At 40.8% G+C, this 27,173-nt stretch overlaps 1 protein-coding gene across 1 annotated transcript; it reads left to right on the top strand.

Annotated features, from left to right (window-relative positions):
* Positions 1–655: 655 nt before the first annotated feature.
* LOC308312225 (transforming acidic coiled-coil-containing protein 3-like) lies at positions 656–24,706 on the top strand (the record flags this gene model as incomplete). The annotated part of the gene is made up of 17 exons (XM_080794608.1): positions 656–774; positions 2,268–2,430; positions 2,819–2,946; positions 3,029–3,075; positions 3,180–4,773; positions 5,015–5,078; positions 5,646–5,814; positions 6,025–6,083; positions 6,187–6,317; positions 6,433–6,505; positions 6,926–7,075; positions 7,450–7,698; positions 8,601–8,707; positions 8,800–8,920; positions 9,049–9,099; positions 23,508–23,551; positions 24,691–24,706. 17 exons carry the CDS (start codon positions 656–658, stop codon positions 24,704–24,706), a joined length of 3,285 nt encoding a protein of 1,094 aa, XP_080650734.1.
* Positions 24,707–27,173: the final 2,467 nt, after the last annotated feature.

The raw sequence follows: 27,173 nt of genomic DNA on the forward strand, positions 1-27,173 counted from the left end.
ATGAAGATCTATGACAATGACAACCTACACTGATAGAAACATCCATCACTGTTTCGCACGGCTTCTCAAAGTGGCATATTTTGAGAATTGTATGTCAATTTACAATAATGCACTATTTGCTGTTGAGATTTAAACACATAAAATATTTTTTTGTTATTTGATTGTGTCATGATTTTATATTGAAAGCACCTTGCTCTTCCATAGAAAAGGTGAACAATATTGATTGACCATGTTACTGATTTTGTTAAAAAGATCATTTTCTTATGAGTAGCCAACACCTCGAGAGTTACTTTAAACCAATGGAAACAGTTATTACTCTGTTGTTTTAATGGAAATTACTACAGCTGTGATTAAATTATGACAATTTAATACCAGACTAGTCCTAATGTTAACCAGAGATCAGTAATTCTCACACTTTCAAGATTTTCAAAAATAGCAAAAACTATAGCTTGCCCTAAATGACAAAATTAAGGAGCTAAATGCTGCCAACACCTAGCCTGATTATCAGACTGTATAGCTTTCTTGAGAGTGGGCGGGATCTTTGGGCTGGATCCAGGCTAGCCAACACCATAGTCGCCAGGAATATGAGGAGGAGGCCACCACAGCCCAGCCCAGGCCAGGGCGTGTCAAACATGATATATCTATAGATTTAAAGATGACATGGAAGAAGACACTGCTGGCGTGGAAGAAGCTCTGGACGTTCCAGGTGAGGCGGCCGCCAACGCAGACAGTGCTTGATGCGGAGATGATGGATGTCAAAAGGCTCATGGAGAGGCACGCAACGCCACCAAATCAAGCCTGATTGAATGGCAGGTTGTTCCCTGGCCACGCACAGGTGTGGGAGGCTATATAAGTGGCATAGCTGCACTCATTTCCTCAAGCCCAGATCACCAAAGCACTGCTGCGGTCTCCCAAACCTAAACCGCCACCTTTAGTTTCTACCACCTTCTGCAACCCTCCAACCTGTGTGAGTCCAAGAACCAACGTCAGTTTGGATCATTTAGCCACTGTTTGTTCTCCCCTGTACAGTGCAGGGGTTAATGAGCACACATTAATGTATGTAAGGGACAATGTATCACAATGTATTATGGACTGCACATGTTTGAGCTGTAGCTCGACCACTTTTAACTGTTTGTTCTGACCTGAAATCCTAAGCAGTGCATTTAAGTTATATGTTTATTGATTATTTCATATATATGTTTATCCTGCTTAAATATAGTTTCTTACATTTAATCCTGAGTAAATCTGACGTGTACTTATGTACTCTTATTTGATGCTTTAAGTATTATATGATATTCTGATTTATGATTATTATGAATATGATTTATTTATTATTGCCAATCTTGAATATGAATTGAATGCTATTTATTTCGTTTATTGGATATGTATATAATTCCAAATATTGTATATTTGTTTACTTTGTACATCGATGTCTCAGTAAAGATACCACAAAGGATCTCTGTCTCCGCCTCCGCCCCGTATGGCACTGTCTAGTGAGCTAATCTAGTGAGCTAATTTAAGACTTGCGGTGGACGATCTCTTCAAAATAAGAGTACCCTCTAGAGCGTTGGAAAAAAGTTTAATTTGCACATTAGAACTACAAATTAAGCATTTAAATGATGCTATTAAATGATTTAAATGATGCTATAAGACACACATTATGTTCCATGATCAGCAGTTTACTAGTAAATCAAATCAGGGAATCCAGAGTAGCATGTAATCCACCCTCTAATCCACCAGGGTAACATTATAGAGAAAATGTAATGGAAAAACATAACTTTAATAATAATATCTTTAGCCTTGAACAAGGAAGATTTTTTTTCCTTTTTTTCTTTTTTACTAATTTATCTATTCTGACGTCTGTCGGATACTGAACACCACCCCACTGGACACTCTTACCACAAACGTCAAAATATAAAGTGAGCCAGTTGTGTTCTGAAATATCCTGTTATTATAAAGATTAAGAAGTTGTAATCCCGACTCACCACCATGTTACAATGTGTATCAGCACTGCTGTGCTGTTGCAGCAGACGATGAGCTGCAGATGAAAGTGGATATTATACAAGAGGGAGACCAGAAATTCTGTGGAATTCAGCCATTGCATGATGCTCACTAGCTCTGGTCCATAGCCTAATTAATCATAGAAGCATTAGGCTATGGACCAGAGCTAGATGCTCACATGGTCTCCACTCCAGTTTATTGTCAGGTGGAGGATTTTGTCAGAAGTTCAATGCACCCACTTAGCTCTCCATCTCCCTTTAAAACAGGATGGCATCCGTTCTGAATGATGAGAACCAAAGTCCCTGTCCTGAAGCGAAGCACATCGATTCAGTCCTGGACATCTTTGCTTTGGATCAGCCGACTGGGAGACCCTCCATTCTGCGACAGTCTGAGAACCTGCCCAGCAAGACTGTAGCAAAGGGAGTAAAGGTACAGAATTGAGTTGCCTATTTTTTTATGTACTGTTTTTTAACCTATCTTACTTAAATTATGGTCAGGATGTGTACCCTTAAGCAGTGACTGTATTATTTTATTTATTTTTATTATGTTTACTCAAGTAGTGTTTAAGATTGTAATGAGAGTAATGTGCTCCCCTTTTCTTTTTTTTTTTTTGAGTCACTATTATTATAATATGGTCAAACTTTAGTAATACATTTTATTATAATGCACTTTACATGCTTGCAAATCTCAAAGTGCTAAAATGTATAGAGAGATTTCACACTGATTAGAAAGATGATTGCTGGGACATTTTAGTTTGAATTTAAAGTTCCAGTTAACCAGCTATACTACACTGATTATTATTTATATGTCAATCCAGGTTTGTTTTCAGACTCCAAGAAGAGACCCTTTCACCAAAAGAATTGTATCTCCTTCAAAGACTGGCAAGAGAACAATCCTGGATGAGTGCACAAAAGCAATGGAGTCCTTACAGTTGCATAACTCAAGGTAAATCTTCAGTTTCTTATGAGTAATATTGTGCTGACAAAACTATTACGATGGCTAATCTGTTCTCTTTTGTATCTTATAGTACTTTGCCTCAGGATGTCACTGCACCAGTTGACAGGCCCAAAATTGGTAAAACATCCAGATATGAATATCGTAGCATTTGCACCTCTTATTTAGCTTTCCGAACTGCTTAGCTAATGAAGTGTTATCCCTTGTTCAATTTGTCCACACAGAGTTATCACCTAATCTTGATGACATGCCCATACAAAGCAAGGGTGGCTACAACTTTGATTTGGACAACTTGGATGCCATAAATCCATTTCAGGCGTCTATTAAAGTCCCTAACTCTCCAACCAGGCCTGCTCTCGAAGACGTTCCTGCAGGCACAAAAGTACCTCAATGTGGAATGCCAGAGAATGTGTCACAGGAGATTTCTCAAACCGAAACGGTACTGGATGATACACTTCCTATCACCCCCTCTATGGAAAATTCACTTGCTAATATGTCTACAGACATACACTCCACGGATAGCAGTGTGGTCATAATGTCGAAAGGAACGGCTGACAAGGAACAACATTCATCGTCCAACATAACCGATGAGGAAGCGGCTATGTCTTCCACTGTCATTCCAGAAGAAGCTACAGCCAATTATTCTGTAGAAGATGCCCCTCTGCCAACCAAAGGCTCTTACAATTTTGATTTTGACAAGGAACAACTTTCATCGTCTAACATAACCGATGAGGAAACGCCTGCGGCTATGTCTTCCACTGTGATTCCAGAAGAAGCTACAGCCAATTATTCTGTAGAAGATGATCCTCTGCCAACCAAAGGCTCTTACAATTTTGATTTTGACAAGGAACAACATTCATCGTCCAACAGAACCGATGAGGAAACGCCTGCTGCTATGTCTTCCACTGTCATTCCAGAAGAAGCTACAGCTAATTCTGTTGAAGATGCTCCTCTGCCAACCAAAGGCTCGTACAATTTTGATTTTGACAAGGAACAACATTCATCGTCCAACATAACCGATGAGGAAACGCCTGCTGCTATGTCTTCTACTGTCATTCCAGAAGAAGCTACAGCCAATTATTCTGTAGAAGATGCTCCTCTGCCAACCAAAGGCTCTTACAATTTTGATTTTGACAACTTGGATTCGGTCAATCCTTTCATGACGGGAGGCTCAAAAATGCAGAATTCTCCTCAGGTTGGGAAAAAAGTGTCATGCAGTGACCCGCCGGATATGGAAAGCGTAAACAAGGTAGACGTACCTGCCACGGTGGTATCCGACACGCCTAAACTAACGGAGGATGACTTCATGTCCCAACCCACTGGTGCTCCTCTTAAGGTCCTGGAAAGCATAAATAGTGTAGATGTACCAGAGAAGCCGGTAGCCACTGCAGTATCTGACACCCTTAAACCAACGAAGGATGAATCTGTGTCTCAAACAACTGATGCTCTGCTTAACGAAGGCCCAGTGAAACTTGAGTTCAATTTTGACGATGGTATTGATGTCAAACGGAAGCCACCCAAAAGGTTTAGTAAAAAGCCGCCTGGTTTGAAATCGACGGAGAGAAAGCCTGCACCTGAAAAAAAGAAGGAACCCACCCCACCAACAAAATCTCCAGTCAAGCCTGTGGCCGATGACGTTGATATTGCTCCTATTCCAAAGTCTTCTTACTCCTTTCAACTTGACGATGACCCAAACTTCAATCCCTTTGGCACAAATGCAAAAATGAACAATTCACTAACATCTGGGGAGAAGTCCAGTCCCGTGGGAATTCTGGGCAAGGCACCAAATCCAGTTAAAGAGATTCCCACTCCTGTGTGGTATGTAAAAAATAACTTTAAGGCCTAAACTGCACCAATGATATGCAACTACTCGCAACCAAACGGTTGCGAGTAGTTGCATGAAACTATTATCCCCAATGGCAGTTCCAAAGAGTTGCATTAGTGCGGTTTAGGCCTAAAAGGCAATCTAATTGCTCTGACCAATGCAAATTTTGAAGCACAAAATGCTATGTGTTAAAAGTATTCCAGCTTACGTGTGTGTCTTGTCTTTGCTCTCTAGTACTGGAGATGAGAAAGATGACATCCAAAAGATTGATGGACCCACTCTTGTTGCATTGAAAGAAGTAATTAATGATCTTAACATCTATTTGTTGAATATATATTTTTGTCTCCTTGCACACTTAGTTCTGAACTCCCAAGATTGAGCGGGGTGCATACTTAGTTTAGACTACATTGGCACCGTTTTAAATTTATTTTCTTTTTTTTAACCCATTCTGACCGGGCACCCATTTTGGTGTTGGCATCATGTTATGCTTTAGCTATTGAAAAATAGCAGATCTACAAGCTCATATCGCGCCACCGAGTGGCGCGATACGAGCTTGTAGATCTGCTATTTTTGAAAAATTCGAAGAACGACTGACATTTTTAGAATCTGATCTCAGGTCAGAATGGGTTCATCAGACCAGTGTGTGTCCCGTGGAAACCTCGTATGAATCTGATCTCAGGTCAGAATGGGTTAATGTAATAATCTGCTGTACTGTTGCTGCTGGACAGTCAAAGCATTAGCAGTGGACCCCCCCTACTATAGCTGTACTAAACTTGAGTCTTTGTATTTTGACACATTTGTCCACCACTGTACTTAGTTTGTACACCACTGATTATAAGCCTATCTTTTTTGTTTTTATTTTTAGAATAACATGACGACTGAGAAGATGGAGACTGCTCCTGGCCCTGACTTGGGATTTGAGACTGAGCAACCTGTGTTTATTACACCTGAATTCATTACACTGGGTCACCTTGATCAGAACTCACAGACTGGGCTGCTGGAACCCAGTGAGGAGTTTGTTCCTGGAACCATGTGTAAGTCATATTGTCTCACATTTTAGGACACTTCAACCTACAGACATTTAATGTTTACTTATCTTTTGTATTCTTGAGTGGTACATTTGAGGACTCTTTTATTTGTATATTCAAAAATAACTAAATTAAGTATAAAATTTCTCTTCCATACATTGAATATAAGCTACCTGAATTTGCCCTCTTTAATTTGCTATGTTATCTTTTCTCTAGTCATGGCAAATGACTTTGATGGTCAAATGGACTACCTCGAACAATGTGGGACTGGCAGCGTGAGTGTTGCCCTCATGTTTCTTCTTCTCTTTTTTTTCTCCTTGTACTTTTGTACTTACTAAATTTAAATGTGTTTTTTGTTTGCTAATCTGCTGTTAACAGTTCAAGGAATCTGCATTAAGGAAACAGTCTCTCTACCTTAAGTTTGACCCCCTGATGAAAGAGAGCCCCAAAAAGGCAGTGGGCCCTGGTGCACAGAATCCTATCCCTCGTCTAGCCCCCTTTGTTTCACGGTATGTTGCACCAACCTCACCCGCCAGATGCCCTAGCTTGACTTGTTCTATGCTGAGCATCAAATAGTCTTTACTTTAAAGCCAGTCAATTAATTAAACTGTGCTTTCTTTTCAGTTTGGAAGCTCCACAGATTGCTGATACAAAGGCTGCACAAGATGATTTCAAGCTAGTTGATGTCATAGAATCAGTAAGTCACCTGTCACATTTGCCACTGTAATTGGTCATACTTGAACCATTCCTGCAATATATGCAAGAGCCTTTTTTTCTGGATCATCCATCACTTCTTTCTTCTTAAATTGTACTAAAATTGTCTACCCCATCAGTAAAACACTTTAGACAATGTTTCTGCTAGCCACGAAGGAATGTGAAAGTAAAGAAAGAGGGAAGCGGTTTAACCTTGGGATGGAACAGAACTGGGAAATCACATCAGTTTTTTTTTTTTTTTTTCATTTCAGTTGATTTGCAAAAGCTTTAAAATTCCACCAGCTGCATTACAATTTTAAAACTCTGAAATTCATGGGATTGTAACATTAAATGGAGTTAATTTGTGTTGCATCAAAGCTGTTGAATCAGCCTATCTAAGCTATGTAAACTCATTTTTATTTAGACTGTGGATCCATTTGTCCAGGATTCTGAAATGCATGTGTGCAGAGTCGCTCCTCTTCCCCAGCCAACAAATACAGAGGATGCAATTGTTGAAATGTTGAAATACAGTCAGAAAGACATGGATCAAGCCATTGCGTTGGTTCAGACGGTGGTAAGTTAAGAGCTGATTTAATTCTCATTGCCACTGTTTATGTATTACTTTTAGTGTCAAGTTAATGTCTTGAGTATGAAATAATTAGATTAATTAAATTCAGACATACACTGATTCTAACAATAGAGTATATTTATTCAACAGGCAAATGAAAAAGATAAGCAATGGGAAGCAAAATATGACAAGCTTTTTGCAGAATCTGAGGACAAGAAGTGAGCCATTTATTACTGTTATTTGCTACTTTATCAATTTTATTCATGTACAGTTTAAGCAATTTTTCAATTTCTTGCACAGGAGAATCGTTTCTGAACTCGAGAGCTCAAGTGCAAAGATGAGATGTAAGTTATTGAAACCGAATTTGTATTTGATGGCAGGGTTCTGTGAATGTGCACTATCCCCCATCTTTATGGATCATTGTTTGTCTCTGTCAATCTTGCCTCATTCTACCAGTTACACAAGAGAGAGACCGCCAGAAGATGGAAACAAGCCTCAAGGAGGCCTTGAGGGAGGCCTTGCAGGAGAAGGAACAAGTGCAAACCGAGCTGAGTAACTTGGAGAGGTCTTTCTCTGAAGTCTTAAAGAGACTGGACAAATATAAGGAGGTCATTGTAGGTTGCAGAAAGGTGAGTAATAGTCATCACAGCATGACTTGGAGGTCATGCTGAACATATCTAATTTTTAACACGCATCATATTCTGAGAACATGTTGAAGATCTGATGTAACACTTCTTGAACTTGTCATGTGTCAAGAGCTAGCACTTGAAAATCGCTGCCAACCTGTGTTAAAACGTATCGAATTGGGTAGTTTTACATACAGTAGGCTGCCTGGTATGGAGAGAGAGTGAGTTCTTTTCTTCTTCTTTTCTCATGTCCTCCATAGGCTCTGTGCATAACTAGTCCCAGGGTTCGAGATGGAGGCACATCCGTTTTTTGTTTCCTGTACTGGGGTGATTTTCTCAATGGGTAATGTTAATTGTAAATTCTGATCTTTTATTTGATGGGCTCTGCAACAGATTTGAACTGATTGTGTAAACGCCTGCACCTGATATGTGTTTCCCAGTTTAAATCTGCTGCAGACCCAATCAAACAAAGCTATAGTAAAATGATCGGGTACACCCAGTACAGGCTTTAGTTTCGACATACTATTGGCCCGACTGTCATTAGAACGACAACCTACCTCAAACCCTAACCATAACCGCAAGCGGGGAGCAGCGCATGTTCACCAACCTTAATCCGATCGTTGTTTCCCCATGTCTGTCCAATGGTCAGATAAGCATGCACAACCCAAAATGATCCAGAACAGGAAATTAGTATGCCATCTTCGAGAACCCCAGGACTACAGTTGTACACATTGCACAGAGACTAGGAATGTGGGTGACGTTTGCCTGGGCTCACCTACCTAAGGCTCACCTATTAAGGCTCAGTCCTTGCATAGCCGGCCCGATTGAAAAGTACAAAAAAGGATTTGCTTTTATAAACTGAAATTTTTGTTATGACACAATTGTTTTATCTGCCTAATTACTAGAATGAAGAAACTCTGAAAGCATGCGCTCAGGATGCCCTGGCCAGGATCAAAAAGGAGGAGCAGCGCTATCAGACACTGAAAGCCCATGCCGAGGAGAAAATTGAGATGTAAGATTTACTAGACTCTACCATTCTGTTTATTGTATGAGCCCTGCCAAGACACTGGTTTTGTAAACTGACTGTGCTTGTGCTGTTTTCAGGGCAAATAAACAGATTTTTGAGGTGCGGTCAAAGTTCAAGGCTGAGATGGCAGGACTTCAAGCCCAGCTGCGCATGGAGCAGCTAAAGGTTCATTCTCTGGAAAAGAGCCTTGACCAGAAAGTAAGTGAACACTGTTAAGCAGAATAAAAATGACATTAGTTGATCATCTACTCTCTAAACTGTTTGTAATAATCTGAAGATATCTACTTATGTTTTCTGCCTTTTTCTCACCATTCTCTGTACCTCAGGGAAAAGAGTGTGAAGAGCTTAGTAAGGTCTGCGACGAACTCATCACAAAAGTGAGGAGCTGAAAACGGGATCATCATATTATTGTCCTGCTGTTTTGTTGATGTTCGTCTCTTATTGCTGTTTAATGTTTTATGTTCTGCTCTTATTGCTGTTCTGTGATTAACTCATCTAAAATGGCCAGAGGAGCTGAAAACGGCACACTTTGTTTTATTGATGTTTATTGTCGCTCTGATTAGATTTCTTGGAATATTTTGTACAAATAAAGTTAATACTGTTCTGATTATATGGTTTAAAATGTCTCTTATTGCTTGTTTGTTGTATCCCATTAATAAAGCTATTAACTATTTTATACTTTGGCTTTTCAAAAATAGCAGATATACAATCTCGTAGATTTTTATCGTAAACATGCCACAAATAAAATAAAAATTAAACTCAAATCTTTGCTTCTGGGTAGACCCTAGATTAGAACTACATATTTTCATGTGGGTCTGTGGCCAAATACTTGGCACGACTGACGAACTCTTTTTCAGAAAACTGAAACACAAATGTCTTGCAAACTATTTTTGCGGAATTGCGGAAATGGTAATTGCGAAAATTGCTCTTCACTTATAGCTATCTATTTTCAGGTAGATTGTTTTATTTTACTCAGTCAGCCATATCACTACTCTTTTTTTTTCATGAAAAAGGTCATATCTGGGTAATCTATTTTCAGGCAAATTGTGTTTATTGTATTTTATTTTACTCAGCCATAACAATTTATTTTCTGTTAACCAACTTGCTGGCTGGCAGGCAGGCAGACAGCTACTCATAGACAGGCAGACAGACAGACAGCTACTCATGGAGAATTGGACAGGCAGGCAGTCAGACAGCTACTCATAGACAGGCAGACAGACAGCTACTCATGGAGAATTGGACAGGCAGGCAGACAGCTACTCATGGACAATTGGACAGGCAGGAAGGCAGACAGCTACTCATAGACAGACAGACAGCTACTCATAGACAATTGGGCAGGCAGGCAGACAGTTGCCTCGCGGAGCCGTCTTTTGTCCAGTGTCCAGTCTGGGTCCGGAAACGGTAAATTTTTTTGCATTGACCCCAGTAGAAGCTCTGCTGCTGTGAATTTTACACCTCTCCCGCTTAGTGGAGAGTGGGGTGTGGTAGAGGACATCTCCCCGGACGCGTGGGTATGTCCAGATAGTTGCCTCGCGGAGCCGTCTTTTGTCCAGTGTCCAGTCTGGGTCCGGAAACGGTCATTTTTGTTGCATTGACCCCAGTAGAAGCTCTGCTGCTGTGAATTTTACACCTCTCCCGCTTAGCGGAGACTGTGGGGTGGTAGAGGACATCTCCCCGGACGCGTGGGTATGTCCAGATAGTTGCCTCGCGGAGGCCTCTTTGTCCAGTGTCCATTCTGGGTCTGGAAACGGCACTTTTTTGAGTGTTGACCCCAATAGAAGGTCTGCTGCTGTGAATTTTACACCTCTCCCGCTTAGCGGAGAGTGGGGTGTGGTAGAGGACATCTCCCCGGACGCGTGGGTATGTCCAGATAGTTGCCTCGCGGAGCCGTCTTTTGTCCAGTGTCCAGTCTGGGTCCGGAAACGGTACATTTTTTTGCATTGACCCCAGTAGAAGCTCTGCTGCTGTGAATTTTACACCTCTCCCGCTTAGTGGAGAGGTGTCCTGCGTTACGTCCTACGCTTTAGAGATCTACGTCCTACGCTGTAGAGACCTACGTCCTACGCTTTAGAGACCTACGTTACGTCCTACGCTGTAGAGTCCTACGTCCTACGCTTTAGAGACCTACGCTACGTCCTACGTTTTAGAGACCTACGTCCTGCGTTACGTCCTACGTTACGTTCTACGCTTTAGAGACCTACGTCCTGCGTTACGTCCTACGCTTTAGAGATCTACGTCCTACGCTGTAGAGACCTACGTCCTACGCTTTAGAGACCTACGTTACGTCCTACGCTGTAGAGACCTACGTCCTACGTTACGTCCTACGTTTTAGAGATCTACGTCCTACGCTACGTCCTGCGCTTTAGAGACCTACGTTACGTCCTACGCTTTAGAGACCTACGTCCTACGCTGTAGAGACCTACGTCCTACGCTTTAGAGACCTACATCCTACGCTTTAGAGACCTACGTTACGTCCTACGCTGTAGAGACCTACGTCCTGCGTTACGTCCTACGCTTTAGAGACCTACGTCCTACGCTTTAGAGACTTACGTCCTACGCTTTAGAGACCTACGTCCTACGTTTTAGAGATCTACGTCCTACGCTGTAGAGACGTACGTCCTACGCTGTAGAGACCTACGTCCTACGCTTTAGAGACCTACATCCTACGCTGTAGAGACCTACGTCCTACGTTACGTCCTACGCTGTAGAGACCTACGTCCTACGCTTTAGAGACCTACGTCCTACGCTTTAGAGACCTACGTTACGTCCTACGCTGTAGAGACCTACGTCCTACGTTACGTCATACGCTGTAGAGACCTACATCCTGCGTTACGTCCTACGCTTTAGAGACCTACGTCCTACGCTTTAGAGACCTACGTTACGTCCTACGCTGTAGAGACCTACGTCCTGCGTTACGTCCTACGCTTTAGAGATCTACGTCCTACGCTACGTCCTACGTTTTAGAGATCTACGTCCTACGCTGTAGAGACGTACGTCCTACGCTGTAGAGACCTACGTCCTACGCTTTAGAGACCTACATCCTACGCTGTAGAGACCTACGTCCTACGTTACGTCCTACGCTGTAGAGACCTACGTCCTACGCTTTAGAGACCTACGTCCTACGCTACGTCCTACGTTTTAGAGATCTACGTCCTACGCTGTAGAGACGTACGTCCTACGCTGTAGAGACCTACGTCCTGCGTTACGTCCTACGTTACGTCCTACGCTGTAGAGACCTACGTCCTGCGTTACGTCCTACGCTTTAGAGATCTACGTCCTACGCTGTAGAGACCTACGTCCTACGCTTTAGAGACCTACGTCCTACGCTTTAGAGACCTACGTTACGTCCTACGCTGTAGAGACCTACGTCCTACGCTTTAGAGACCTACGTTACGTCCTACGCTGTAGAGACCTACGTCCTGCGTTACGTCCTACGTTACGTCCTACGCTGTAGAGACCTACATCCTGCGTTACGTCCTACGCTTTAGAGATCTACGTCCTACGCTGTAGAGACCTACGTCCTACGCTTTAGAGACCTACGTTACGTCCTACGCTGTAGAGACCTACGTCCTGCGTTACGTCCTACGTTACGTCCTACGTTCCGTCCTACGCTGTAGAGACCTACGTCCTGCGTTACGTCCTACGCTTTAGAGATGTACGTCCTACGCTGTAGAGACCTACGTCCTATGCTTTAGAGACCTACATCCTAAGCTTTAGAGACCTACGTCCTACGTTACGTCCTACGTTTTAGAGACCTACGTCCTACGCTACGTCCTACGTTTTAGAGACCTACGTCCTACGCTGTATAGACCTACGTCCTACGCTTTAGAGACCTACGTCCTACGCTGTAGAGACCTACGTCCCACGCTACGTCCTACGCTGTATTTCATAGGCGTGATTGGCGTGGTTTGTTTGTGGGTGTGGCTTGATTTTTTGTGGGTGTGGTTTGTTTGTTTGTGGGTGTGGCTTGATTGTTGGTGGGCGTGTTTTGATTGTGGGCGTGGTTTGTTTGTGGGTGTGGCTTGATTGTTTGTGGGTGTGGTTTGTTTTTTGTGGGCGTGGCTTGATTGTTTGTGGGTGTGGCTTGATTGTTTGTGGGTGTGGCTTGATTGTTTGTGGGTGTGGCTTGATTGTTTGCGGGTGTGGCTTGTTTGTGGGTGTGGCTTGTTTGTGGGTGTAGCTTGTTTGTGGGTGTGGCTTGATTGTTTGCGGTTGTGGCTTGATTGTTTGTGGGTGTGGCTTGTTTGTGGGTGTGGCTTGATTGTTTGTGGGTGTGGCTTGATTGTTTGTGGGTGTGGCTTGATTGTTTGTGGGTGTGGCTTGATTGATTGTGGGTGTGGCTTGATTGTTTGTGGGCGTGTTTTGATTGTGGGTGTGGCTTGTTTGTGGGTGTGGCTTGTTTGTTTGTGGGTGTGGCTTGATTGTTTGTTTGTGGGTGTGGCTTGATTGTTTGTGGGTGGGGCTTGATTGTTTGTGGGCGTGTTTTGATTGTGGGTGTGGCTTGTTTGTGGGTGTGGCTTGTTTGTGGGTGTGGCTGTTTGCGGGTGTGGCTTGTTTGTGGGTGTGGCTTGATTGGTTGTGGGTGTGGCTTGATTGTTTGTGGGCGTGGCTTGATTGTTTGTGGGTGTGGCTTGATTGTTTGTGGGTGTGGCTTGATTGTTTGTGGGTGTGGCTTGATTGTTTGCGGGTGTGGCTTGCTTGTTTGTGGGTGTGGCTTGATTGTTTGTGGGTGTAGCTTGTTTGTGGGTGTGGCTTGTTTGTGGGTGTGGCTTGATTGTTTGTGGGCGTGGCTTGATTGTTTGTGGGTGTGGCTTGATTGTTTGTGGGTGTGGCTTGATTGTTTGTGGGTGTGGCTTGATTGTTTGCGGGTGTGGCTTGCTTGTTTGTGGGTGTGGCTTGATTGTTTGTGGGTGTAGCTTGTTTGTGGGTGTGGCTTGATTGTTTGCGGTTGTGGCTTGATTGTTTGTGGGTGTGGCTTGTTTGTGGGTGTGGCTTGATTGTTTGTGGGTGTGGCTTGATTGTTTGTGGGTGTGGCTTGATTGTTTGTGGGTGTGGCTTGATTGATTGTGGGTGTGGCTTGATTGTTTGTGGGCGTGTTTTGATTGTGGGTGTGGCTTGTTTGTGGGTGTGGCTTGTTTGTTTGTGGGTGTGGCTTGATTGTTTGTTTGTGGGTGTGGCTTGATTGTTTGTGGGTGGGGCTTGATTGTTTGTGGGCGTGTTTTGATTGTGGGTGTGGCTTGTTTGTGGGTGTGGCTTGTTTGTGGGTGTGGCTGTTTGCGGGTGTGGCTTGTTTGTGGGTGTGGCTTGATTGGTTGTGGGTGTGGCTTGATTGTTTGTGGGTGTGGCTTGATTGTTTGTGGGTGTGGCTTGATTGATTGTGGGTGTGGCTTGTTTGTGGGTGTGGCTTGATTGTTTGTGGGCGTGTTTTGATTGTGGGTGTGGCTTGTTTGTTTGTGGGTGTGGCTTGATTGTTTGTTTGTGGGTGTGGCTTGATTGTTTGTGGGTGGGGCTTGATTGTTTGTGGGTGTGGCTTGATTGTTTGTGGGTGGGGCTTGATTGTTTGTGGGCGTGTTTTGATTGTGGGTGTGACTTGTTTGTGGGTGTGGCTTGTTTGTGGGTGTGGCTGTTTGCGGGTGTGGCTTGTTTGTGGGTGTGGCTTGATTGTTTGTGGGTGTGGCTTGATTGTTTGTGGGTGTGGCTTGATTGTTTGTGGGTGTGGCTTGATTGTTTGTGGGCGTGTTTTGATTGTGGGTGTGGCTTGTTTGTTTCAATCAATCAAGCCACACCCACAAACAATCAAGCCACACCCACAAACAATCAAGCCACACCCACAAACAATCAAGCCACACCCACAAACAATCAAGCCACACCCACAAACAATCAAGCCACTCCCACAAACAATCAAGCCACACCCACAAACAATCAAGCCACACCCACAAACAAGCCACACCCACAATCAATCAAGACACACCCACAATCAATCAAGACACACCCACAAACAATCAAGCCACACCCACAAATAATCAAGCCACACCCACAAACAAGCCACACCCACAAACAAGCCAAACCCGCAATCAAGCCACACCCACAATCAAGCCACACCCACAATCAATCAAGCCACACCCACAAACAATCAAGCCACTCCCACAAACAATCAAGCCACACCCACAAACAATCAAGCCACACCCACAAACAATCAAGCCACACCCACAAAAACCAACACCCACAAACAATCAAGCCACACCCACAAACATTCAAGCCACACCCACAACCAATCAAGCCACACCCACAAACAAGCCACACCCGCAAACAGCCACACCCACAAACAAGCCACACCCACAAACAAGCCACACCCACAAACAACCGAGCCACACCCACAAACAAACAAGCCACACCCACAAACAATCAAGCCACACCCACAAACAATCAAGCCACTCCCACAAACAAGCCACACCCACAAACAACCGAGCCACACCCACAAACAAACAAGCCACACCCACAAACAATCAAGCCACACCCACAAACAATCAAGCCACTCCCACAAACAATCAAGCCACACCCACAAACAATCAAGCCACACCCACAAACAAGCCACACCCACAATCAATCAAGACACACCCACAATCAATCAAGACACACCCACAAACAATCAAGCCACACCCACAAATAATCAAGCCACACCCACAAACAAGCCACACCCACAAACAATCAAGCCACTCCCACAAACAATCAAGCCACACCCACAAACAATCAAGCCACACCCACAAACAAGCCACACCCACAATCAATCAAGACACACCCACAATCAATCAAGACACACCCACAAACAATCAAGCCACACCCACAAATAATCAAGCCACACCCACAAACAAGCCACACCCACAAACAAGCCAAACCCGCAATCAAGCCACACCCACAATCAAGCCACACCCACAATCAATCAAGCCACACCCAAAAACAAACAAGCCACACCCACAAACAATCAAGCCACACCCACAAACAATCAAGCCACTCCCACAAACAATCAAGCCACACCCACAAACATTCAAGCCACACCCACAAACATTCAAGCCACACCCACAACCAATCAAGCCACACCCACAAACAAGCCACACCCGCAAACAGCCACACCCACAAACAAGCCACACCCACAAACAAGCCACACCCAAAAACAATCAAGCCACACCCACAAACAGCCACACCCACAAACAAGCCACACCCACAAACAAGCCACATCCACAAACAATCAAGCCACACCCACAAACAAACAAGCCACACCCACAAACAAACAAACCACACCCACAAACAATAAAGCCACTCCCACAAACAATCAAGCCACACCCACAAACATTCAAGCCACACCCACAAACATTCAAGCCACACCCACAACCAATCAAGCCACACCCACAAACAAGCCACACCCGCAAACAGCCACACCCACAAACAAGCCACACCCACAAACAAGCCACACCCAAAAACAATCAAGCCACACCCACAAACAGCCACACCCACAAACAAGCCACACCCACAAACAAGCCACATCCACAAACAATCAAGCCACACCCACAAACAAACAAGCCACACCCACAAACAAACAAACCACACCCACAAACAATAAAGCCACTCCCACAAACAATCAAGCCACACCCACAAACATTCAAGCCACACCCACAAACATTCAAGCCACACCCACAACCAATCAAGCCACACCCACAAACAAGCCACACCCGCAAACAGCCACACCCACAAACAAGCCACACCCACAAACAAGCCACACCCAAAAACAATCAAGCCACACCCACAAACAGCCACACCCACAAACAAGCCACACCCACAAACAAGCCACATCCACAAACAATCAAGCCACACCCACAAACAAACAAGCCACACCCACAAACAAACAAACCACACCCACAAACAATAAAGCCACTCCCACAAACAATCAAGCCACACCCACAAACAATCAAGCCACACCCACAAACAAGCCACACCCACAATCAATCAAGACACACCCACAATCAATCAAGACACACCCACAAACAATCAAGCCACACCCACAAATAATCAAGCCACACCCACAAACAAGCCACACCCACAAACAAGCCAAACCCGCAATCAAGCCACACCCACAATCAAGCCACACCCACAATCAATCAAGCCACACCCACAAACAATCAAGCCACTCCCACAAACAATCAAGCCACACCCACAAACAATCAAGCCACACCCACAAACAATCAAGCCACACCCACAAAAACCAACACCCACAAACAATCAAGCCACACCCACAAACATTCAAGCCACACCCACAACCAATCAAGCCACACCCACAAACAAGCCACACCCGCAAACAGCCACACCCACAAACAAGCCACACCCACAAACAAGCCACACCCACAAACAACCGAGCCACACCCACAAACAAACAAGCCACACCCACAAACAATCAAGCCACACCCACAAACAATCAAGCCACTCCCACAAACAAGCCACACCCACAAACAACCGAGCCACACCCACAAACAAACAAGCCACACCCACAAACAATCAAGCCACACCCACAAACAATCAAGCCACTCCCACAAACAATCAAGCCACACCCACAAACAATCAAGCCACACCCACAAACAAGCCACACCCACAATCAATCAAGACACACCCACAATCAATCAAGACACACCCACAAACAATCAAGCCACACCCACAAATAATCAAGCCACACCCACAAACAAGCCACACCCACAAACAATCAAGCCACTCCCACAAACAATCAAGCCACACCCACAAACAATCAAGCCACACCCACAAACAAGCCACACCCACAATCAATCAAGACACACCCACAATCAATCAAGACACACCCACAAACAATCAAGCCACACCCACAAATAATCAAGCCACACCCACAAACAAGCCACACCCACAAACAAGCCAAACCCGCAATCAAGCCACACCCACAATCAATCAAGCCACACCCAAAAACAAACAAGCCACACCCACAAACAATCAAGCCACACCCACAAACAATCAAGCCACTCCCACAAACAATCAAGCCACACCCACAAACATTCAAGCCACACCCACAAACATTCAAGCCACACCCACAATCAATCAAGCCACACCCACAAACAAGCCACACCCGCAAACAGCCACACCCACAAACAAGCCACACCCACAAACAAGCCACACCCAAAAACAATCAAGCCACACCCACAAACAGCCACACCCACAAACAAGCCACACCCACAAACAAGCCACATCCACAAACAATCAAGCCACACCCACAAACAAACAAGCCACACCCACAAACAAACAAACCACACCCACAAACAATAAAGCCACTCCCACAAACAATCAAGCCACACCCACAAACAAACAAACCACACCCAAAAACAATCAAGCCACACCCACAAACAAGCCACGCTACACCCACAAACAAACCACACCCACAAACAATCAAGCCACACCCACAAACAAGCCACACCCACAAACAAACAAGCCACACCCACAAACAATCAAGCCACACCCACAAACAAACAAGCCACACCCACAAACAAACAAACCACACCCAAAAACAATAAAGCCACTCCCACAAACAATAAAGCCACTCCCACAAACAATCAAGCCACACCCACAAACAATAAAGCCACTCCCACAAACAATCAAGCCACACCCACAAACAAACCACACCCACAAACAATTAAGCCACACCCACAAACAATCAAGCCACACCCAAAAACAAACAAGCCACACCCACAAACAAACAAGCCACACCCACAAACAAGCCACGCTACACCCACAAACAAACAAACCACACCCACAAACAATCAAGCCACACCCACAAACAAACAAGCCACACCCACAAACAATATTTTATTTATTTTTTATTTATTTATTTATTTATTTATTTATTTATTTATTTATTTATTTATTTATTTATTCGTTTATTCGTTTATTCGTTTATTTATTTATTTATTTATTTATTTATTTATTTATTTATTCGTTTATTCGTTTATTCGTTTATTTATTTATTTATTTATTTATTTATTTATTTATTTATTCTTTCATTCTTTCTTTCTTTATTTCTTTCTTTATTCATTTATTTATTTATTCATTTATTCATTTATTCATTTATTCATTTATTCATTTATTTATTTATTCATTCATTCATTCATTCATTCATTCATTATTTATTTATTTAATCTTTCATTCTTTCTTTCTTTCTTTCTTTATTCATTCATTCATTCGTTTATTTATTTATTTATTTATTCTTTCATTCTTTCTTTCTTTCTTTCTTTCTTTATTCATTTATTTATTTATTCATTTATTCATTTATTCATTTATTCATTTATTCATTTATTCATTTATTCATTCATTCATTATTTATTTATTTATTCTTTCATTATTTCTTTCTTTCTTTATTTCTTTATTCATTTATTTATTTATTCATTTATTCATTTATTCATTTATTCATTTATTCATTTATTCTTTCTTTCTTTCTTTCTTTATTCATTTATTTATTTATTTATTTATTCATTTATTCATTTATTCATTTATTCATTTATTCATTCATTCATTATTTATTTATTTATTTATTTATTCTTTCATTCTTTCTTTCTTTCTTTATTCATTTATTCATTTATTCATTTATTCATTTATTCTTTCTTTCTTTCTTTCTTTATTCATTCATTCATTCATTCATTCTTTAATTCATTCTTTATTTATTCTTTCATTCTTTCTTTATTTCTTTATTCATTTATTTATTTATTTATTCATTTATTCATTTATTCATTTATTCATTTATTCATTCATTCATTCATTCATTATTTATTTATTTATTCTTTCATTATTTCTTTCTTTCTTTATTTCTTTATTCATTTATTTATTTATTTATTTATTTATTCATTTATTCATTTATTCATTTATTCATTTATTCATTCATTCATTCATTATTTATTTATTTATTTATTCTTTCATTCTTTCTTTCTTTCTTTATTTCTTTATTCATTTATTCATTTATTCATTTATTCTTTCTTTCTTTCTTTCTTTATTCATTCATTCATTCATTCTTTAATTCATTCTTTATTTATTCTTTCATTCTTTCTTTATTTCTTTATTCATTTATTTATTTATTTATTTATTCATTTATTCATTTATTCATTTATTCATTTATTCATTCATTCATTCATTCATTCATTATTTATTTATTTATTCTTTCATTATTTCTTTCTTTCTTTATTTCTTTATTCATTTATTTATTTATTTATTCATTTATTCATTTATTCATTTATTCATTTATTCATTCATTCATTCATTATTTATTTATTTATTTATTCTTTCATTCTTTCTTTCTTTCTTTATTTCTTTATTCATTTATTCATTTATTCATTTATTCATTTATTCATTTATTCTTTCTTTCTTTCTTTCTTTATTCATTCATTCATTCATTCTTTAATTCATTCTTTATTTATTCTTTCATTCTTTCTTTCTTTCTTTATTTATTTATTCATTTATTCATTTATTCATTTATTTATTTATTCATTCATTCATTCATTCATTATTTATTTATTTATTTATTCTTTCATTCTTTCTTTCTTTCTTTATTTCTTTATTCATTTATTCATTTATTCATTTATTCATTTATTCATTTATTCTTTCTTTCTTTCTTTCTTTATTCATTCATTCATTCATTCTTTAATTCATTCTTTATTTATTCTTTCATTCTTTCTTTCTTTCTTTATTTCTTTATTAATTTATTAATTTATTTATTTATTCATTTATTCATTTATTCATTTAATTCATTTATTCATTTATTCATTTATTCTTTCTTTCTTTCTTTCTTTATTCATTCATTCATTCATTCATTCTTTAATTCATTCTTTCTTTCTTTCTTTCTTTATTCATTTATTTATTTATTTATTTATTCATTTATTCATTTATTCATTTATTCATTTATTCATGTATTCATTTATTCATTTATTCATTCATTATTTATTTATTTATTCTTTCATTCTTTCTTTCTTTCTTTATTTCTTTATTCATTTATTTATTTATTCATTTATTCATTTATTCATTTATTCATTCATTCATTCATTCATTCATTATTTATTTATTTATTCTTTCATTATTTCTTTCTTTCTTTATTTCTTTATTCATTTATTTATTTATTTATTTATTCATTTATTCATTTATTCATTTATTCATTTATTCATTTATTCATTCATTCATTCATTATTTATTTATTTATTTATTCTTTCATTCTTTCTTTCTTTCTTTATTTCTTTATTCATTTATTCATTTATTCATTTATTCATTTATTCTTTCTTTCTTTCTTTCTTTATTCATTCATTCATTCATTCTTTAATTCATTCTTTATTTATTCTTTCATTCTTTCTTTCTTTCTTTATTTATTTATTCATTTATTCATTTATTCATTTATTCATTTATTCATTCATTCATTCATTCATTCATTCATTATTTATTTATTTATTTATTCTTTCATTCTTTCTTTCTTTCTTTATTTCTTTATTCATTTATTCATTTATTCATTTATTCATTTATTCTTTCTTTCTTTCTTTCTTTATTCATTCATTCATTCATTCTTTAATTCATTCTTTATTTATTCTTTCATTCTTTCTTTCTTTCTTTATTTCTTTATTCATTTATTTATTTATTTATTTATTCATTTATTCATTTATTCATTTATTCATTTATTCATTTAATTCATTTATTCATTTATTCATTTATTCTTTCTTTCTTTCTTTCTTTATTCATTCATTCATTCATTCATTCTTTAATTCATTCTTTCTTTCTTTCTTTCTTTATTCATTTATTTATTTATTTATTTATTCATTTATTCATTTATTCATTTATTCATGTATTCATTTATTCATTTATTCATTTATTAATTCATTATTTATTTATTTATTCTTTCATTCTTTCTTTCTTTCTTTATTTCTTTATTCATTTATTTATTTATTTATTCATTTATTCATTTATTCATTTATTCATTTATTCATTTATTCATTTATTCATTTATTCTTTCTTTCTTTCTTTCTTTATTCATTCATTCATTCATTCTTTAATTCATTCTTTATTTATTCTTTCATTCTTTCTTTCTTTCTTTCTTTATTCATTTTTTTTTTTTTATTCGTTTATTCATTCATTCATTCATTCATTCATTCTTTAATTCATTATTTATTTATTCTTTCTTTCTTTCTTTCTTTCTTTCTTTCTTTCTTTCTTTCTTTCTTTCTTTCTTTCTTTCTTTCTTTCTTTCTTTCTTTGTTCTTTCATTCTTTCTTTCTTTCTTTCGGACCAGAGACGGCCGAGATACGCCCGGGGACCCCTTCGCGGACCCCTTCGCGGACCCCCGCCCGGGCACGAGACCCACAGAGGCGGCCCCGGTCGCAACGAGATTCCCCCCATCCAAAACGGACCAGAGATGGCCAAGATACGCCCGGGGACCCCTTCGCGGACCCCTTCGCGGACCCCCGCGGACCCCCACCCGGGCACGAGACCCACGGGGGCGGCCCCGGTCGCAACGAGATTCCCCCCATCCAAAACGGACCAGAGATGGCCAAGATACGCCCGGGGACCCCTTCGCGGACCCCCGCGGACCCCCGGACCCACCCACTGTTGAGCAAGATTATGGTACACACATCACTCGCTCGCTCGCTCGCTCGCTCGCTCGCTCGCTCGCACGCACGCACGCACGCACGCACGCACGCACGCATGCATAACAGATAGTGTGCATAACAGATAGTCAGGGGAGACATGCATGCAAATCAAGTTTACCCAGGATAACTTGAAGCATCAGATACTTGTTTACAGCCAAGCCCTGTTCATAGAACATTTCATGGTAGTGGTTCAATGCCTTGTCCAAGGCCCAAGGGCACTTCACCGGTGGTGAAGTGTCGGACGGCTGATTCGAACTGGCGGCCACCGCTGCCACAGGTATATAGTTAATCTGCATACCAGCACCCTCTGGTGGTGCACAGAAAATACAGCCACCAACTGACACTGCCTAAGACTACATGACGCAAGATGTAGCTGATGTAGCAAGATGTAGCAAGATGGAGCAGACATTTACAGTGTCAGAGTGATTTATACTCAGTCCTCCTAAAAGCTAATGATTGGATTTCATCCCAAAACAAATTCAGTTTGAATCCTTAATCCTTGGTCCGCGGTCTCGTGATCTTGACTCCGGCTGCGTACCCGGGCCGTTGAAACTCAAATGCGCTGCGTTATCCATTGGACCAACGAGACTACGCAATCCAACTGATTTTTGGTAAGGTTGTTTTTATTTTTTTCCAGAGGGAGGTCAAAATATATTCTCAAATGTTAGGAAGGGACTACTGTTTGTTACTCTAAGCTACAAGTTCTGTGTCCCGATCTGAAACTGACAGGTGGGTAATATCTCTATCTCTCTAGTGGATTCGTTTTTAGATCCATCATGTTCATTGTGTACTGTTAAAACACAACATCACTATATTGTTGTAACTGCCGGGGACACTTGCTGGTTTTATTTGTTTATTTACATTGCTTTGGGATATATTTATTTTGACACTTGTTGTACGTTTGGTCTACCTTTTATTTTGAAGTGCCCAGTGTAACAGAGTTAAATAGTTAGTTAAATTGAGTTGTTAATTTGCCCCTTATTGAGCAGTACCAGACATTGTTTTGTTGTTGCAAACTAAGATAATTTATATAGCACTTTGGTTCACTGCATATCACACTGTTTGTCCTAGTGGTGTTCCCGTAGCTGCCGCTCTGTATGTCCTAGCGGTGTTACCGTAGCTACCTCAGTGGATTCCGTGTTCCTATGAGGTGAGGCGGCTCTTTGAAAACGCTGTGATGTTATTTTATGTTTTTGTTATGAAAGAGTGTTCATTTCAGCTGTAAATTGAAGCATACAGTGTCTAATATACATATGACTTTGGGTCATTATGATAATATTAACTGAGAGCAATGAATCTTTTTGTAAACAGCTTTTGGTTTATCACGGGGGGACTAGTGATGACGTCACGCAGTGTTATTCTTTTTGCACGAAAATAAAGTGAGTTTACTGTTTGTGTTGTGTTGCCCACAGACAGTCTGAGGAAGCAGTGGGCAGTTCCAACTACAAATATGTGTTTTATTTGTCTGTTCTTACAGGTATGTGCTATATATATATTGTACCAACTATAACTTGTTATAATTTAATGTTTTGATGGTAGTTCTTCTGTGATTGCAAACTCAATGTTGAGCCCAGTATGCTGCTATGGTATTCTTATTTCAATATTGTATTTGTATTAAAGACCTCTTATAATAAAATTAAAACATGTATTAGACAGAGGCTAATGTTATTGGTTAGGCAAAAAGTATTGGACAGATAAGCTACTGTTATTGGTCAGGTTAAAAAAAGAGTGTTCAATAGCAGACCTAAAAGCACTACAAGCTTGAAAAATAGCAGATCTACAAGCTCATAGCGCACCACCGAGTGGCGCGCTACGAGCTTGTAGGTCTGCTATTTTTTTAAACTGTCAGGATTTAAGACATTTTTGGAATCTGATCTCAGGTCAAAATGCATTGAAGAACCACCATTCTTCCATGCGTATCATCTCTTTATAATAATACAAAATATATACAGGTTGGAAACAAAAACAACAAAAGGGGGAATTTACTCACGACCCATACAAATTGGTGTGCGACCCGCATATGGGTCCCTGTTTTGGGAAACTAAGGAATAGGGTTTGGGAAGCTCACTGACTTTAATGGAACATTAATGGAACATCTGCACTCTGAAGAGTGCAGATGGACCCATATCCATGTGTACATTAACCCGTGAGGGTCCATTTGGTTCAAAACTATCACTCATTTTCCTTTCCTTTCCTTTCCTTTGTTTAAATAACTTAAGTCCATGCAGGATAACACATCGAAGAAGGTAAACTCATGAGCTACGTGTCCTCCTCTCTCCCTCTCACCAGACACGGAGACATGTGACTACGGATGGCACAAGTTCCAGGGTCACTGCTACGCTACTTCCCCACCAGGAAGAGCTGGGACGCGGCTGAGAGGGAGTGTCGTGTCCACGGGGCCCACCTGACCAGCCTGCTGTCCCACGAGGAGCAACACTACGTCAACCGTACGTCCCACAAACGCTAATATGGTATCCGTTTCGCATTCGGGTTCTTGGAAACGCCCCCCAGCCACTGCGCTAGTTTGACTGAGGTTAGGTTTAGGTATGCTTTACTGAGGTTAGGTTTAGGTATAGTTTTACTGAGGTTAGGGTTAGGTTTAGGTATAGTTTTACTGAGGTTAAGGTTAGGGTTAGGTTTAGGTATAGTTTTACTGAGGTTAGGGTTAGGTTTAGGTTTAGGCATAGAGCGTATATAGGTTTAGGCGTATATAGACGCCGCTAGACTGTATATAGACGGTGCTAGACTGTATATAGACGGTGCTAGACTGTATATAGACGCCGCTAGACTGTATATAGACGCCGCTAGACTGTATATAGACGCCGCTAGACTGTATATAGACGCCGCTAGACTGTATATAGACGGTGCTAGACTGTATATAGACGCCGCTAGACTGTATATAGACGCCGCTAGACTGTATATAGACGCCGCTAGACTGTATATAGACGCCGCTAGACTGTATATAGACGCCGCTAGACTGTATATAGACGCCGCTAGACTGTATATAGACGCCGCTAGACTGTATATAGACGCCGCTAGACTGTATATAGACGCCGCTAGACTGTATATAGACGCCGCTAGACTGTATATAGACGCCGCTAGACTGTATATAGACGCCGCTAGACTGTATATAGACGCCGCTAGACTGTATATAGACGCCGCTAGACTGTATATAGACGCCGCTAGACTGTATATAGACGGTGCTAGACTGTATATAGACGGTGCTAGACTGTATATAGACGCCGCTAGACTGTATTTAGACGCCGCTAGACTGTATATAGACGGTGCTAGACGGTGCTAGACTGTATATAGACGGTGCTAGACTGTATATAGACGCCGCTAGACTGTATATAGACGGTGCTAGACGGTGCTAGACTGTATATAGACGGTGCTAGACTGTATATAGACGCGCTAGACTGTATATAGACGGTGCTAGACTGTATATAGACGCCGCTAGACTGTATTTAGACGCCGCTAGACTGTATATAGACGGTGCTAGACGGTGCTAGACTGTATATAGACGCTGCTAGACTGTATATAGACGCCGCTAGACTGTATATAGACGGTGCTAGACGGTGCTAGACTGTATATAGACGGTGCTAGACTGTATATAGACGCCGCTAGACTGTATATAGACGGTGCTAGACTGTATATAGACGCCGCTAGACTGTATATAGACACCGCTAGACTGTATATAGACGCCGCTAGACTGTATATAGACGGTGCTAGACTGTATATAGACGGTGCTAGACTGTATTTAGACGGTGCTAGACTGTATATAGACGCCGCTAGACTGTATATAGACGGTGCTAGACTGTATATAGACGGTGCTAGACTGTATATAGACGGTGCTAGACTGTATATAGACGCCGCTAGACTGTATATAGACACCGCTAGACTGTATATAGACACCGCTAGACTGTATATAGACGGTGCTAGACTGTATATAGACGGTGCTAGACTGTATATAGACGCCGCTAGACTGTATATAGACCGTGCTAGACTGTATATAGACGGTGCTAGACTGTATATAGACGCCGCTAGACTGTATATAGACGCCGCTAGACTGTATATAGACGCCGCTAGACTGTATATAGACGGCGCTAGACTGTATATAGACGCCGCTAGACTGTATATAGACGCCGCTAGACTGTATATAGACGCCGCTAGACTGTATATAGACCGTGCTAGACTGTATATAGACGCTGCTAGACTGTATATAGACGCTGCTAGACTGTATATAGACGGTGCTAGACTGTATATAGACGCCGCTAGACTGTATATAGACGCCGCTAGACTGTATATAGACGCCGCTAGACTGTATATAGACGCCGCTAGACTGTATATAGACGCCGCTAGACTGTATATAGACGGTGCTAGACTGTATATAGACTCCGCTAGACTGTATATAGACGCCGCTAGACTGTATATAGACGGTGCTAGACTGTATATAGACGCCGCTAGACTGTATATAGACGGTGCTAGACTGTATATAGACGGTGCTAGACTGTATATAGACGGTGCTAGACTGTATATAGACTCCGCTAGACTGTATATAGACGCCGCTAGACTGTATATAGACGCCGCTAGACTGTATATAGACGCCGCTAGACTGTATATAGACCGTGCTAGACTGTATATAGACGCTGCTAGACTGTATATAGACGCTGCTAGACTGTATATAGACGGTGCTAGACTGTATATAGACGCCGCTAGACTGTATATAGACGCCGCTAGACTGTATATAGACGCCGCTAGACTGTATATAGACG

Source organism: Protomyctophum bolini (genome assembly GCF_963924005.1).
Source record: "Protomyctophum bolini genome assembly, contig: SCAFFOLD_336, whole genome shotgun sequence".
Classification (NCBI taxonomy): domain Eukaryota; kingdom Metazoa; phylum Chordata; class Actinopteri; order Myctophiformes; family Myctophidae; genus Protomyctophum; species Protomyctophum bolini.